Source organism: Parasteatoda tepidariorum, chromosome 7 (genome assembly GCF_982258835.1).
Source record: "Parasteatoda tepidariorum strain Cologne lab strain chromosome 7, Ptep-v5.0, whole genome shotgun sequence".
Taxonomy (NCBI): Eukaryota; Metazoa; Arthropoda; class Arachnida; order Araneae; family Theridiidae; genus Parasteatoda; species Parasteatoda tepidariorum.
Genome location: NC_141761.1, coordinates 3,243,527 through 3,262,063, shown reverse-complemented (window position 1 = coordinate 3,262,063; position 18,537 = coordinate 3,243,527). Strand labels below are relative to the sequence as shown.

The 18,537-nt window shown below is 25.4% G+C and overlaps 2 protein-coding genes across 3 annotated transcripts in view; both read right to left on the bottom strand.

Annotated features, from left to right (window-relative positions):
- LOC147806723 (E3 ubiquitin-protein ligase RNF10-like) overlaps nt 1–18,537 on the bottom strand; it is a 141,265-nt gene that overhangs the window by 112,966 nt on the left and 9,762 nt on the right. The gene's annotated exons all lie outside the window — the stretch shown is intronic.
- Nucleotides 1,975–18,537, bottom strand: part of LOC147806722 (serine/threonine-protein kinase mig-15-like) — a 145,482-nt gene continuing 128,919 nt past the window's right edge. Inside the window, exons 9-10 of one of the 2 annotated variants that reach the window (XM_087167104.1) lie at nt 12,535–12,717; nt 1,975–2,547 (exon numbers count right to left, since the gene is read on the bottom strand). In XM_087167104.1, coding sequence (XP_087023230.1) covers nt 12,609–12,717 — 109 coding nt within the window. In that variant the 3' untranslated portion in view covers nt 1,975–2,547; nt 12,535–12,608. Of the gene's footprint in view, nt 2,548–12,534; nt 12,718–18,537 lie in introns of those variants that run through there. The other variant, XM_087167113.1, reaches the window with a different exon arrangement.

Here is an 18,537-nt window from a genome sequence, read left to right as displayed (position 1 = left end):
TTTTACTTAATTTTCTGTATTGCTGTGAAGCAGTAAAGCATAGAACAATAGTTTTATAATGTCATTCCATGAATTATTTTCTTAGCGATACAGAAATAATAAATAAAATAATTGTAGCGAATTCTGCTAACCATCCATTTTTCTCCTTCTTACTCCAAAGTATATATGTTCAGCTGATTTTTTTAAATATTTCAAATTTAATTAAGAAATATTATATTGCAACTTTTATTGCTATTTTTTTCCTTTTCTTCATACAATGATGAATTTTGTATCATTAATAATTTTAAAATCGTTAATTTAAAAATGCATTCTTAATTTTTTTTTTTTTGGAAATGATCATGAAATGATTTTTTTAGATTCTTATCAAAATTTTAATTGAATTTGTTAGTTTGTAAAACTTGTTTATAAAAGCTGTAACTTAAGCCATTTTTAATCTCACAATTAACATTAATTATTTATATTCTGAAATTATGTAATAAAAACCACACTACATAATTATAAAGTTATATATTTACATTTGAAATTCTTAAAATTTTTTTCTTCTTATAATATTAAAATAAAATTGTTCAATTTTTAAGTGGTCATTTCTTGTAATAATTGACACAATAAAGAACAAAATTTAAAAATATTCAAATTACTTATCTCAACAAATTTACACATTTTCTGCCCCTTCTTCTTTTACAGAAATTAAATGTAGAAATACTTACATAGCTTTATTCTTTCAGTATCTGAAATTTTATTTAACAAAACACCTGAAACAAAACCCAAACGCAATCTAGAAATTTTTCCTCGGAGAGAAACAAGGAAAGCAACTAATACTATGAAAATTGGAATTATTTTTTTTATAATGTAAAAATAACTTTTATGTTCACTTCAGAAATTTTCATCAATTTGATAATTATTTAAAGGTGTTATGTACGAAACCAACAATTTTTGCAAAAAACTTACATAACAATTTAATTTCAAAACTGTCAGTAAATATTATGTTTTATCTAAATTAAATTTGCACTAACATATACTTGCATACAAGAATGAGACGAAAATATAATAACATTTTCTACATTATTTTTCAAAAGTTGCTTTCAGCTTCAATGATCAAAATTTGACTACAATCCATTACTCTTTTGAGAACATTGCTATAAAAAAATTCAGATTTTTGTTTGAAAATTCAAATTAAAAAAAATTCAGATTTTTGTTTGAAAATTCAAATTAAAAAAAATCAGATTTTTGTTTGAAACAATTCCATTGCTTTTATTTCGCCGATTATAGATTATGCGTTATGACATAAATAGGTTTAGAAAAAAGCAGGTGTAATATGTAAACATTTTAAACAGAGCTTTTCAGAAAATAAATTTTAAAAAATTAAGCAGATGCTAGAGTCAATTTTCTGGTATTGATCAATTAGCCATAAAAAAACTATATTATGCATTTAAAAACTTGCTTTGCAAAGAACCTTACTGATGAAAACTTAAACAAACAAGATTCTACTCTACGTTGGTTTAAATTTTTTGCTTTAACAATAATGTAAATAAATGTTCAGCTAAATTTTAAATATTAAGCCAAAGAAATTTTTACTATTATCATTATTTTAAACATCATAAAAATATTTACTTCTTATCTTAACTTAGAACTAAAAAATTCAAAATTAAGTGAAAAATACAATGCTAGTAGTATAAATGCTCATAAGCTGGAGTTAATGTTTAACAATGATGTTAAAATTAAATTGCTTCCGATATGCTGCAAATTTTAAAGAAACCGAATTTTAACTTCATCTAATTTCTAAATACTTAAACATTACTATCATGACTATAAAAAAATTTCCAACATTATATCTTATTAAGTTTTATTAATGAACACATATCTGCCTACCCCATTTTCTAAAATTTTGAAGATTTATTATAAAGTTGCTGTATAAATTACCCAATGCAGTAGTTAAGAATAAAAAAAATTAATCAAACCAAATCATGACAAACATTATTTCACAATTTAATTATTTTATTTAAAAACAAAACACAATATAAACTTCACTCAACTATAAAAGCAATATATTCTTACCGTCATTGTTTAATATAAACATATAATCCTTAAGAACACATATTTGTTACTAAATAAAATAATTTTTATTGCAAAAAGCAACAGTTGGACTATGTGTTATCATTTTTATTATTATTTTCTAATAAAAAGAATTCCAAAACTTTACAGTAATTTATTTCATGCAGTTCTTTTCCCTTCAATTGCAATTTTTTGTTTATGTGCAACTATATATCAGAGCAATAAACTGATGAATCTGCTTTATTGAAAGATTTTATAAAATTGTCAGCAACAGTAACCACACAAACACACAGCAGGGATGAATCACGCAGAGATACGCCTTTCTTCAAACTTCTGCACAACAACAAGAGGACTTTCAGCTCCGGCAGATTTAAAGAGAATCTAACAGCATATACACATCAGTTGTTTTGTTTTCTGTCAGGATTGAACTTACGGGCCCTCGTATTCTACCAGAATGTCATTTTCCATTTGCATTATCCAGCAGCCCAGACAAAGCTAAAATTATAAGAGAGAAAAAGTTAAACTTTACATTGAAAACACGAAATTTAAAACTATTAGCATTGATTATTTCTTTAAGACTTAAATCATTTAAAAAATTTTTAATAGGTCTAAAATTTAATAGGTAGATTTCTGTAACAATACCAAAACCAAAAAATCTCAGTATCACTGCGCAAGAGTTGAAAAATATTTCATTTATAACCACTCTCAAGTAATAATTTTATTTTTTCCTAATTATTTCTTATTGAAAAGAAATTATAGTTCAAAATCCTTAAGCCCTTTTGAATCACTGGAGTTTAAAAGATAATTCCTTCTAGAAATGTTGTTCTTTCTTTCATTTTTTGAAAGAACACCATAATTTAATAAAGAACAGGAAAGGAAAATTTTTTTTTTTTATATCTTATTGAAATCTGACTGTGAGTGGGGATTTTGTTACTAATTCAGATATTTGGAGCATATGAAATCTGTGAAATTGGGGAAAGGGGATTCCGTTTTAAAAAATATGATTTTTTGGCCACCTAAATCTATGAACTTTCCATGATTTTTTTCTTTTAAATAGTTAAAATCATGACATTTCATGACTAATTTTGTTCAATATGTAAATGCCAGACTTTCCTTTATGTAAATTGACAGAGAGCTAGTCTAGAATGACCGGACACAAGATATCAGGGCAGTACTATGAAAAGTTTTAACTGAGTACAAATACTTTAGGATCTCAGCTCAAGTTATCCATAACCAAAATTGTTCACAGTCAATCATTTGAAATAAATAAATAAATAAAATAAAATAAAAATGAATATTTTCATGTACAAGGATGGCTATTGTACAAGTGAGATATCTTTGTTTCGATTCAAGATGAAAGTTATTTTAATTAATTAATATTATTTAATAACGTAATTATGGCTCAGTCTTAATGATAAAATTCATGGATTCAATTGGCTGGAGTTCAATTAAAATATCTTAAAATACATTAAAAATAGTTTGCAAATTCAAATATATATATATGGATCACACTCTAGAACAACGGTTTCCAAATGATGTTAGGGGTTCCGTGAGAGTTCTGACAGTTGAGACTTTTTGAACAGTTTTTGAAATCTGTAATTATATTTAAAGTAATATGCCAAAAAATGGGAAATGAAAATTTAAAAAAAGAATATATAATTTTTTTAACAAAAATTTTATAAAAGTATGAAAAAAAACATGCATTTATAAGAATTTGAAATAGTATTTAACATTGCGTTTTTCAAATCAAAATAAAATAACAGAATTTTTTTTAATAAAGAAATATGTTTCCCTAACAACTATTTTCAACATTTAAAAACAGTTTTTAATAGCAATATACAAACAAATCTTCAATTAGACTAGATTTATCTCTAAGACAGTGTATATTCAACTGTTAAACATACGAGTAAAACCTAAATTAAGATTATTAAATACAAAAGGATGAAAAAAATGTATTTCTCCTTTTAAATATTAAAAGTTTAAAATAAAAATAAAGTTTTTTACCCTAATTATTACCGGACTATTTAATCATTTAGGGCTTCATAGCCAAAATAAAAATTGGGAACGACTTTTCTTTTTCCGACTATTTAATGTCCTGTTAACAGAAGACACAGAAGGAAGAATTTTCATCTAATTTCTGTTTGTATTTATTCGTCATTTGCATGCACTTTACAGAGCTACATGCTACCTTCCTTTAATCAGGTTAAATATAAATACTAAAAGGTCTTTCATGCTCTATCCATTTTTTAAATAAAAATTAAAATTAATCATGAAGGAAAAAAAAAACTATGATTACCACAAATATTAAAAATTTTAAGTCTCTTCCTTATGTTTCACTACATTTTAAAAATATTTTTGCACTGAATTTGACTTCCTAGCCTTTTCAACAGTTTCATGGCCACTAGTAACTCATATAACACTTATTCTCAGTAGCAGCTGATTTAGAACGAAAAACGAATATTTGTATGGAAATATTTAGCAATCCTGCTTAGGTATATTGAATAAAGTAAGTTGAACTATTTTTATTGCTGTCATTACCATCCTGACCCCTTATGAGTTGATTTTAACATTATTGAAAATTTTTGTTCTTGATTAGTTTATATTAGATAAGTCTTTGTACAAAATATATAAAAGTTTTTACAACAGTAACAATATTTTGCTTCCTGCAGAACAGCAATCAAGATGGATAAGAAATATTATAAATTTCACGTTAACTGCTGCATAATATACTAAATATTTTACATATAGAGAATTTTAGGGATTTTTATTGCCATCAAAATACAAAAACTTTATTACCATAATGTCTATAAATGGTCTGCAATATTTTTTCTTTATGATTGGCATTAAATGAATTCAAAATTTTTTTATGTTAACTCATAATTTTAAATAGTAGTAGACAAGTAAATAATTATTGATAGTTAAAAGATTTAATTTAAAAAGGGAGTTCTGAAAAAAAGAAACAAATTTTTAGAGCAAAGAAAAAGAAAAGCCTTAAACTGATTCCTGCGAGGTCCACTTCATTATGTATTAGTAACACTTTTTAAAATATTCAACCCAGCAATAAATTGAGTAAAATCTCTATTTTAATGGGCGATTTTTAGAAAACTAAATTATAGATCTAAAATGCACAAAAATCAGGAGAAAAGCCAGAAGAAAATGGCAAAATCCAGTAGTCTGCTGGTAGATCCAGTAGAGTTGGCCGCTATGCTGCAGGGTAAAATAAAAAAAATGTTCATACATCTTAAACTATACTATTACCATTCATCTTAAAACTTGTAAACATATGAAAATACATCTTAAGCGCATACATCTTAAAATTTGTAAAAGAATTGTAATGACAGCTTGTGATTCCTAATGACAGAAATGAGAATAGAATAATACAATGTAATTTTTATTTATTTTACAATCTTAATTTAAATTTAGTATATTGAATTGTATATGCAATTTTAGATGCTAAAATTTTGGCCGTTTTTTGTGTAATAATTTTGAATTTTAATGTTATGAATTATAATTTATTTAATGTTAAATGGAAATTCATTAAAATGTACTTAAGTATTTTTAATACCTTTGCATTTTGTATCATTTTATTTTTTAAAATCGCTACAATAATTTGTAACCATCAGGGATAAATAATTTTTGTATTCATCTTAAAAAGTCATTGACCACAGGGGTAATTGTGAGCCCAAGTCAAAATTCCGGAAAATTTCTCGAGTAAAAAAAAAAAAAAAGTTTAAATCGAAACATTAGAAAAAAATTTAATCAAGGTGTTTTTGTACTTAGTTTACTTAAGTTATACTTAATTTAGTTTACATAAAATATATTTAAAATTTTACACATACCTATGATGACTTAGAGAAGTAATTGAAATTTACAAATATGTCTTTCTTTCTTGAGTTTATGATTATAATAACTATTTACTGATAAAAAATGAATATTAATCTTGAATACAAGCTTATAAAATAGCTCTCCTTACAAACAAATAAAGTAAACTGCGTTTTTAAGTTCCACCTTTGAAAATTTGATTTCCGAAAACTTTTGTGATCAACGATTTTTTTAAACATCTGAACCTTCGATCTCCGGAAATTTCCGAATCACAGTTAGAGAAATATCCGGAAATCCGGATTTTTTCCGGAGCACAATCAGCCCTGATTAAGTTTTAGGGTATTTTTAAAAGACTCTGTCGTCAAATGAAATAAAGCTCTTTTTTTCTGAATAACAAGCTATTTTTATAACTGCTGTGAGTTTGCAACAACTGTTAGGACATCCTAGTTCCCACTGAATTTCATAAAAAATTCCCTGACTTTTCCAGGTATATTAGGTAAATTTAAATGGAAATTCATCTCATATTTTATTTATACCATGCGATTTTTTATCAGAAAACTTAGTTTTTTTATTTTTTTTATTTTTGCTACGTCAAAAATTAGACTTTGTGAGCAAAAACATTGAATGAGAATGGAAACATAGAAAAGTTTCACTTAACCTTTTCACGTGGGCGCAAAAATACGAAATCGAGATCCTCTGGTGGGCTCTTTTTGAGACTGGGGGATGAATTCAAGAAAGGGAACCGCTAATCCCTAGAACAAGTCAAGTGATGAGTGTTAAACATCCAAGAGAGTTTAATTCTCCCTCTATTATTCAAACTATTTGTATTCAAATGTATAGTGTTTTTTCTACTTTAAAAAAAGAAACTTAACTAATATCACGAAACAATAAAATTGGAATAGTTATCAAGTTGTAAAATAAAAAATAAATAAAATGCTACCATTATTGTTCATTGAATTTATCTGACAAAGCAATTAAAAAAATAATTAAATATTAATGTACTAGCGAGAGAGCAATTAATTTTCTTTTTTTTTTAACTATTAAACCTATAGGCTAACAAATATCACTACCGATGTCAGCTTTAAAATATTTGAAAAATTGAATTATCAAAAGTTAAATTTAAAACAATGGGTAATGCTTAACCAATTAGAAAATTTCTTTTTTTTTTGCTCATTCTGCTTGAACAGTTTATGTGAACTTTTAATTTTAATAATGTAATTACATATGTTGTTTCTATTTTGTCAGATTTCAAACAATTTTGGAATAAGAATGCTATTGTTTAACAATACGAACATAGTCGGTAAATATAAGAGAACAAAATTTTAAAATGAAAGAACAAATTTATTACTGTTAATTTGTTTTGCGTCAAACAGATAATTTTGCTTTAAAAAAACTATAAAAACTAAAAAAAAAAAAAAAAAAACAATATTTTTTAAAGCTTAAATGTACATTTGTTTTCATAATTTTTATTGGAAGTTAGATCAATATATTTTGTTTTCCCTTTTGTATTCTAACTACTTTCAAGTTGTTATCAATTAATAACTTTTTTTAAAAAAAATATAAGCTTACAGATTGTCTAGCTTGCCTTTAATTATTTTTATAAACTATAAATTTTTCTCTTATTCTGATAATGAGAGAGAATTATTTTCTGAAATATACACATAAAATAGAGAATAATTTAAAAATTGTTGAGAATCAAATTCCGTTATTACACATTTTGATAAATTTTTATGGTGTTGAATGAGTGCCCTTTTTATTCATAGGGAGGGTCTATTAATTCTATACATTTTATATAAGTGATAAAACTAAAACTAGATTTCATATGTATTTTTTTTTAAAAAAAATTACTATTTTATTTAAAATACATGAGTTTTTCATAAATGTAAGTTTAAAATTCTTCTACAATTTGTTTAAGTATTTTTTCTTTTTGCATCTTATTAGAAACAATAAAAATGATTTTTTTTAAAGTCATCGATATTTTAGTATAATTTTAAAATTTCATTTTCTCAAATAATAGTGAATTATATAACTTAATTTCAGTATTAATGAATTATTTTGTTAATTATGAGCAAAACACTACTGAACCTTAAGAATACAAGATAACTTAGTCAATTAAACAAGAGGTAGCTATTGCTTAAAAATAATCAAAATTGATTGAGTCAAATTTATTAAGATCTTGTATTTTGTTTCCTGTTTTATCTGAAATATTGATTATTAATATTGCTCTGAGTTTTTAATTAAATTTACAACATTAAGTTTTAATTAAATATTTTTTAAATTAAACTCTTTTGTGATTTGTAATAAAAATACACATTGTAATGGACAATATTAAAAATTTAATGAGTCTTTAAAGATAAGTTTTCCATCAATGTTTGTTTATAGAATTATGAAAGCAGGGATGGACTGCTGGAGGGTGGTGGATGCACTTTTTACTTTTTATGGGGTGTCAGGTGATATGTATATATTTATATCAGTATGTAAATATATGTATATATATATATGCAGTATTTTCCTTAAGCGACTTTAGAATGGCATAAAATAATTAGTAGTAAGTAATTTCAAAAACTGAGAAAATAATATTAACATGTTAATGTCTAGGATGCATTTTTTCTTACATTGATCAAATGCTACAATGTAAAGTAGAAAGCTAAAAGTCCTGCATGAGGATTTCCCTTTAAATTTGTTGGAAGCATTTCTGAAATTTATCAAATTAAGCAATCAAATTTATCAATTATGAACAGGGTTAAACTTTTATAAATAACATACAAACATCCTAACAGGGATAAAACACTATTTTTGCACATTCATGATGTATTCTAGCTTGGATCTTGCTTACTTAGCTTACCCTTATAAAAGTTATGTGACATATAAAGAAATTTTACTCCACAAATTTTTTTTTCTTTAACAGGAATAACAGTTTCCATAAAATCAAGCTGATTTAAATCAACAAACCCTGTCAGTGACCACTCATTTTATAATAAATCCAAGTCATAATAGAAGCAATAATATATGCTATACGACTAAAAATAACAATAACAGGGTGGCCACTCAAAACAGATTTCAAATTTCCCTGATTTTTCCAGGTTTTCCAGGTAAAATTCTTAAAATTTCCAGGTTTGTGTTTTTTTCCTTTTTTCTTATAAAGTGTAGGATGTGTACAAGAAAAGTGTCTGTATTATAAAATATCTTATTCAAAATGTCATTCTTTTAAACATATCTTGAAAAAAAATTACTTTTTTTTACAAGATATTTTTTTTATTATTTTTTAATGTTCTGGTACAACATTAATTTTTAAAAAATTAAGACGTGGAGAAAATAATATGTTTAGCTTGAAGAACATATTGTTTTTATTGAATAATTTTAACTGTTTTAATTGAATTTAATGTGTTACTTTAAATAGTATTTGCTCAAAGTGTACCGACAAAATGACAAAATCAGAATAACCAATGAAACCTTGGATAAGTATTGTTTAATATATTTTCATTAAGGAAAAGAAAACCGTTTCAGGTGATTATATATCAATAATTTTTAATAATTACAGTGACTCCCAAAAGTGCTCACTCACTTATAACTTATATTGAAATAGGAAATAAAAATTCAATAATTCAAATCAATATTTCACAATGGGTATTTGATAATAAGATGTATAATCTATTCTTAGAAAAACTGCACAGAATATTTTAAAAACAAAGCAAAAGTGAATTTTTTAATCAAATAGAAACAAAAATGTTACCCCAAGAAAGTCATCGTACATTTAAATGTTTTGGATCTCAGAATTAAAATTATCGTCAATTGCTTTTTTTATTTAATTATTTTTCATTTAATTTTTTATATCTTTATTAGCAATTTAGTATCAAACCTATAATAGCAAAATTATATTTTAATTTTTGCTTGCTAACTCTGTAATATTTTATTTTATCATTTAAAAATGACTTGTGGTCGTAATAAAATTGACCAAATTTGATTATTTGTCTTCATAAGAGGTAAATCAGTAATGAATATGTTAAATTAGTTTACTGTATTCAATTGAACTGTGCAATATGTGATAAAATGCTTAAAAGAAGGACTTCATATCAGAGACTAAAATTATATATTTTGTGGAAAAATTCATAAATTTGTAAATGAGTGTTGTAAAAGTTTCCGTAAAAATTTTTAAAAAAAATATTCTGCACGAATTTCACCGGACAAAAAAAAAACTAGTTACCCATATTTTCAACCTTTAAAAGCTATTGTTGATGCTAAAGGAAACTCCACTAAATGGTAATTAAACAAAAAATTAGATTTACTATAATGTCTATTAGTAAATCTAATTTTTGTGTTTTTTCTTTAAAAGTGTATGATGACTTTTGTGGGATAAAGTTTCTGTCACTTTTTAATGATTGATTCCTTAAAAATAAACTTTTCCTTTGTTTTTAAAATATTTCATATTGTCATTTGAAATATTTCAGTTTTGTAAAGATTAGAACACATTTTTTATCATTAAATATACATTCTCAAACACTCATTTTAATTAATGGATAGTCTTATTTCATTGAAAGCCATAAGTGTATCAACACTTTTGTGAATCACTGTAATTACATTTCAATATAAAGCTGTACTGTATACTACATTGTACTGTATTTCATCTTACCAGTGCTTTTTATAAAATTCACTGATCATATTTTCCTTAAACCAATATCTCCAATAAACCAATATTTTTAAATAATGGTATTTTGAAATAGCATTTTTATTTTAAGAGATTCAGTATAAAAAAATAAATGTCAGAAATGTAAAATTGTCTAATTTGTAGTTCTATACTCTATAGAAGAAAAAAAATAGATAAAATTCCTTAAAATTTATACTTTTTTTGATTTTTTTCTTATTTGAAACTAAAACATTTAAAGAATTCCAATCTAAATACACAGTTCTTTAGTTTAGCATAGTTAATTGTTTTTGTTTGAACTGGAATCTTGTACAGTGTAGAACTAAGTTTCGTTTTCCTTCTCCTGACTAAACACATATGAATAAAAAAAATTATATTTTATGCATATACATCATTTAATATGTTTCCTATACATTCCTTAGTCATTGTCAGCTTTTTTAGGTAAAAAGAGGAATAGTTTTGAAATATCATCTCTGGAATGCAAGCAACATTTTCGAACTTTCGATATTGTGATAACTATACAATTCGAATTTTGAATCAAAAAACTAATATTTACCAACAAAACCATAAAATTTGATATTAATCTATAGTTAGTTCCAAAAAAAAACTTTTTTCAAAATAAAAATATAATATAAAAGGTTAAAATGAAATAGAAAAAATTAGCATTAATGCAAGAATTGTAAAAATTTGTCGACAAACATTGCTGTTAGTGATGGGGGGAAATGCGTGATTGGTTGGTTTGCTGAGAAAAAATAATTTACAGATTTCTTTGAATGGGAGTTCAAAAGCTTTCAGAAAAAGAGTGCAATATAAAATCTATTATTATAACCAACTAATTTTTAGAGCATTTAATAAAGTTAAAAATACAAAAACATTTTGTCAAAATAGAAAAAAATTACCACTCTCAATTGCGAACAAACTTGAATCATTGTGTGAACACGGACAGAATTTAAAAACCGAATCCTAACCCCGTCTTTCACATCCACCATAATCTTTGCCTTTCCTAAATTGCACAGTCTGCATAGAGATCAAAGGTTTCTACATTTGCATGGGAGAATTTTATGTTGTATTCTAGTTTAACAGGGTTATAATGGAGCAAATTTTGATGAAAGCAAAGTAAGTTGATGATATTTTAACTGTTTGGTGATACATTTCCGTCTAAAAAATGTGGGTATAATGGATGAAACAATTTAAATTAAGAAAATTAGCAAATAATTTAAATTAGTGAAATTTAAAAAATATATAAGAAAAAATTTCCAGCTTTTCTTTAAAATTTCCAGGTTTTTATCCATATTTTCCTGATTTTTCCAGGTTTTTTCCAGTATAAAAAAAATTCACTGATAATTCCAGGTTTTCAAGGTTTTCCAGGTGGGTGGCCACCCTGAATAATGACCGGAAATGAAAACAATGGCCCTCAGCAGCCAAAATTAGCGAAAAATTGAATAATTTACACTATTACAGAAAAAACCAACCTTATATGTCGGCCTCTCATCTACTCTCTTACTTTCTCAAACATTTAATTCAGTGTGCTGTCACTAACTCATAACACAAATAAAAATTGTTAAAGTATTAAAAGTGAAATGTTTTGAGCACTCAAAACATAGCCACCCATTCTCAGGAACCACCAGAATAAATGAGGAAACCAAAAAAAATTTTTTAAAGGAATAAATGTCCAAAAAAGAAATTAAAGTGAAAGAAAAAAAAATTTACTGTCGACAAGAGACAAAACAGATAGATATGGGACATTATCTGATTTATCTAAAGGCTGATAACAAGAGTACTAAAATAATTTCAACTTTTCTTACTTCATATTTAAAGGTAATAAAGTTTTTTGTTTTTCATTATGAAATATATTTTCCAGCTTCTGTTTCTTGAGATTATTTATTTTAAAAGAAAAATAGATCAACTGAGGCCTGGCTATATATCATCAAAAAAGCAAAAATTTGAAAATCTCAACTTTTTACTTCATTTTGCATAATTGTAAATTTAACATCAAATAATTAAGATAAGATAAATACCAGTAACTGGGTCCTCAGCTACTCCCAACCACGGTGCAAAGTAACGGGATATAAAGTCATACTGATTCCCAGTATCATCTTTTCAATCGATTTTGTCTCTTGCTAGTCACTATCACACCAACTACCTCTGAAGATGCAGATAATAATTCACTTTCATTGTTTTTGAATGATTCTAACTCTTGCCTGAAAATTTAAGTACAACATTAATTTGTAACAGAATCATAAAAACTTACAGAGAATATCAAAATAAGTATTTTCAGAATGTTTTTTCTGAATTTAGAACATTAGTAAATTGTAATTGTTCTTAAGACTCTACCAAAATTGCTTAAATAGAACTACTATTTAAAAATATTGATACCAAAATTTTTACTTTAATAATTTGATCTCTATTTTATTTTTCTTGAAAAAAAAATAGATTAATATGGTATAAAAAAATTCATACCACATAATTAAAAAAAATTTCATCTACAATTAGATAAGAAAAACAATTAACTATTACAAATTTTTTTTGCGTGAAATTATGTTTGAGTAAACAGGTTTTATGAGAGGGTGTAATTTTTTTTCTAAAATTTCCTTAGTAGTTTTAGAAAATTGATTAAAAACACAAAAAGTGAAATTAACATTAAGGGGTCCAAACTTTGGAACACTCTCCTGGTCAAACTATGGGGACCCTATTTTCCAAACAGGGTTGCCACTCAAATCTGGAAGGAAAAAAAACTTTCATGTGTTTTCCCCTCTACATATAAGCAATATATTAAGAGGAAACAAGAATTACTGCACTCTTATGTGAGCTATATTAGGCAAACTATATTTATTAGTTTTAATTGCTGGCAAAAAAGGCTGAGCATACTTAAATAATGCTATAGTAAATGAAATAGTTTAGTACAGCTGAAATATCATGGTTAAATATCCCATTCATTACGCTTTAAGTAGTCACCATTTTTTAAAAGATAAAAATAAGAAACAAAATTCCCTGTATTTTCCCAGTTTATAAAGAAAAAATAAAAATTCCCTGTTATTTTGGTGATTTTTAAATTTCCTGTATTTTCCAGGTTTTCCCTGTTTTTCCTGTGGAGTGGCAACCCTGCCAGATTGCGGTTACCTCCCATATTTGGAAGGTTAAGAATCCAAAGATGCAAAAAAACAATTATGTTAATGCAGAGAAAATACATTTTTGTGTTTGATTTCGTAACTTAATTAATGGTTAGCACTTAATAATTAGCATATTTGAGGTCACGCCCAGAAACCATTTAGATTGACACTTAAAACAAAGAAAATTTGATCATTAGAACAAAAGTTATTTAGCGTGATATCTTTTTTTTGCGCACTGTACATAGAAGATATTTAAAAGATGGTAATTTTAATGCACAAAAGTAACATTTACAAAATTTAAAGAGATATAAAATTGTTTATACAATTTTTTTTCGAATCAACACAGAAAAGAATATAGATATTGAGAAAATTATATAATTACTCCTTTTTCATACTTATGAGTCTTCAAGCATTAAAAGAAAGATAAAAAAGAAGAGGATTTTAAAAATCGCGAAATTTAAAGAAGTAACTGAGATTGATGATATAGCCATTCATTTGTATTTACTACAAAATCACATGAACCGATTCCCTTTAAGAAGGGGTTAATTAAATGTATGCAGTGTGATTCAAGTATTGTAATAAATAATATTCATGGGTGCCACTCTAAAAAATTTCAAGACAGAACTTATTTTTTGTCTAATTAACACAGTCTGTTAAACAGAATATTTCAAAAAATTATTTGCAGCTCACTTATCATGAGGATGATCAATTTATTATATTATTGAGTATGTCAGCGGATAATTCAATGCCAATTTTTTAAAAAATTTCTTCAACAAATAAGAAGAAATTTGAGAATATACATGTAAACAGAAGACAGTCGTAAAATATAGGAGTCTTTGTTAAAAAACAGGAGACTTGGAATGTATGCAATTTTATATTCCTTTTTAATTTTATTTCCCTTTTTTTATTAATTTTAAATAATTATTAATAAATTAATTTAATTGTTAATTTTATTTCCTATATTTTAATTAAAACTAAAAAAAGTGATATTAACATACATATAAAAAGTTTAAAACTATAACAAAATATCCTGCAGTTTTAGTAGAAATCATAGTAAATATGGAATATATCGAATAGAGATTAGAATTGAATAGTTAGAATTCAGGTACAATTTACTGTAGTGCTTTTTTTTGTAGCCAGAGGAAACATTTCCATGCATTTCTCATTCCAACCAAAGTAAAATTTACACAGTAATGCAATATTTTCCAAAATTACTACACAGTAATTTTTTGAAAATGTTGAATTTTTTTTCCTATTTAATTAAACAAGTATCAAAATTAACAAAATAATTGAAAATTATTTTTAAAAATTTAACCAAAGGCATTAAAATAATTATTAATGAAATCTAGCAGGCTTACCTGGAAAAGAAGTTAGAATAAATATAATAAATAAAATAATAAAAAATAAATGAAATAAATAAATGAAATAAAATATTTTCCTAAATATTTCAGTTACTATTCTTAGATTATGTTATATTTTAAACTTAGGTGATCAAGTAACAAGTTTAACAGACATATGATTGCTAGAAGAAATTATCTTAAATTTTTCATTCACCATGTATATTTTTTTTGTATTTAAATTCTTTTTACAAGGATAAATAAAGGAAAATCATTTCTATTGATACATAAAAAAATATATGTATTGAGAAAAATCCCATAATACTCCATTCTCGCACTTTGCAAATCGTCAACGCATGAAAAAAAAACTTTAAATTTACAGGAATAACTGAAAAAAGAATGATTAACCAGAGTGTATTTATAACGAATAGAGAACGAGAAAAAGGGGTTAATTAAATTTATGTTTTGAGATTCAGACATTATCTCGATATTTTTGATATATTTAAAAACATATTAAAAATACTGAAATTTTAACAAAATATAAGAAAAATAAATAGTGATAAATGCCAAATAACTGGTTGTAAAATTATATAATTATAAATAGAAAACACTTAAATGTGCGATTTAAATTTCGCATACCACAATAATGTAGTGATCTTAAAAAAAACTTGAAAATCTACAGCATTGATTTAAAAAAAAAAAATATTAAAAGGTTGCTTGGATTTAGTGATGATCCAATGCATTTGAAAGTAATTACTCAAATGTGCATTCTAAATAATATTGTATGTAAAATTATATGGTATTGCATGTAAATTTCCTAATATGAATTTAAAAAAAACACAAGAAATCTGTAGCAATAACTATGACTGCTTCACGATGGTTAATCATTAATAACGGCTCTGGATTTTAAAACTTCCAGTTTTTAATTTTTTAACATCCTCCTCAATATCATTCAACCATCTTTTCCTTAACTAATGGCCAAATCTTAAAAATTAAAAAAATAATCAAATTTAAGCTTTATCTAAGTTTCTTAAAAATAAAAACAGCTTCAAATTTATCAGTTTATAACAGTAAAAATTTTCAGAAAAAGTATACAAGCATTAAAAAATAAATTTGCATAAATAAAAAAAAAAGAAAGAATAAATGTAATAAGCCACTGCACTACGTTTAAATACAAATTACTGTCATTAAATTATACTGCTCAAAATAAAGAATATAGGGGGAAAAAATTTCTCATATAAAACTAAAATTAATTCATTAATTTAATTAAAATTCATATTTGAAAAAACTGTATAAAAATCAAGTGCCATTCACAACAAGTTTAAAAAAATGTATTTGAAATTGAATGAAGGAATAAAAAGTATTTTAGTAACGATTGAAAAATTGAACAAGTGTAAATATTGTAAGTATTGTAAATATCTGGAGTAAAAAATATTTTTTTACCAAGGAGGACGAAAGAAATAGAATTTTTTTAAAAACCACAAAATATAAAAAAAATAATCAAAAAAAAATGCTTTATAAAGGTATAATCAAAATTGCTATTTGTTAAATTAAAATAGCAATAAAGAAATTATCTTTGAAAAATAACTTTAAAATATTTTTTTTAAACAAAAAAATGTACAAAATTTAAATTAACTACAAAAAAAAACAGGAAAGAAAACAGTAGATGTATACCCAAACTTATAATTGATATTTGAAAGTAAGTGGGAAATGTAGAAAACATTTTCTACCCTTATGAGAAAGTGTTGCATGAAATAAAACACATCCCACAGCCACCCCTTCCCCCAGAAAAAGGTTAAAGCTGAACTATCTATATTAGAGGTTTATACTTAAAGAGTTTTACAACAAATAGCTTCACAATTGTATAGATTAGGGTCGTAGTAGAAAAATGTGGCAAAATAAATTGCAACACTTAATGAAGTTTCCATTCTTATTCTGCTTCAAAATCCACATTTCATTACTTTTTAGTCAAAGGATACATATTTACACCTCAAGTTGCTTTGAGTCAGCTCTTTAAATATAAGAACTAAAGCTTATTTTTAGCTAATTCACAAAGTTCTCTATCAAGAATAACTTTTTGGTAAGAAAACTAGTATTTGATCAGAAAATTATCAGTTTATTTAGGGGAAGTCATAATATTACAGGGTGGTTCAAAACTATGAAGTCAAAAATGTGAAGGCAGCTAAAGGTGACCTAAATAAACTGATTTTGTATAGGAATGTACAATATATGCTCAAATGCAGTGTTAAAAGTGCTAGTATGTAATGCAGTATTACTCCCAAGTAACTGAAAAACAAGTTAGATAAAAGATTTATTAATATTATCCAAATTATCCTAATATTAACAGATTTATTAACAGTTCCTAATATTAACAGATTTATTAACAGTTCCTAATAGCTTGCAACCAGTTTACAATTAAATTATAGAATTACTTGATAGAGCGAGTATCAACAAGATTCAAAGAAGTGGCACATGAATTGGTGTACATTAGAAAAAACAGTCAGCACATTTTCAGTGACAACCAGATCTTTAGATGCTTCAAAACTATTGATTGTACAGGTTACTTGTTTTATATTTGACCCCACATGAAGAAATGCAAGCACGTTAAATGTGGAGAATGCGGTGGCCAGTTCAGGAATGTGAGAAGAAATATATTAAAAGCAAGCAGCAATGATAGTTTTGTCTGCATCAAAAATTAGGATTAGAGCTCATGAAGCCTACTAAAAGCTAAATAATGTATTCATATTTAAAACACACTCAATTGCGAAACTATCCAAAAGGAGCGCAAGAAAAAGATCAAAGGAAATATTATTATTCAATTAAAAAATCATCAAGGAGCTTAATGAAGTGGAAATAGATGCAGAAAATGTTTAACAGTGATTATAAGGCCTTTAAAAGGTAAAACTATCATTTAATTTAAAGAAAAGAGCTTTGAAGTAAACTAAATAAAAGATTTAAAAAAATTTAATTTTATGCAAAATAAAAATTTAGATATTGAAGTGCAAACTATCAGCAAAAATAAAATACAAAACTTTATGCATAAAATTTACATTTCCTTGAATCTCTTACAGATTGAAAATTGTCATCAAATCCCACGAAATTAACTCCAATGAATTTTTCCTATGATTTATCTTGGTGATAAGAATTTGTGTGACACCTCAAAATTTTGGCATGTCTAAAAAGATCCTTGCATAAGGAATGGGACAAAATATTAGGTCAACTGCGCCATGCATACATATAAAATTCAGTGACCTGCACACAACTCTGCATTAAATGCAAAGGTCTTCACTTTGAAAATTTGTTATTATATTACAGGCAATAAAGTTTTCAAACTCATTTGAAAGTCTGGTACTGATATTTTGCTAAGCATTAAAGTTGTAGAGCATGTGTGTCAACTTATCTCTTAAAACCCTGTAATTTCAAACTATGCAAATTTTCAAACAAACCATGGAGTGAGGGATATTTGCGTTGCAGTATGCCACTTATTGTAAGTTTTTAAGACTAATTTCGTATAATTTATAATAAATATCTTCCACGTTATTATGTACATCATGACAATCAGCCACAAAATGTC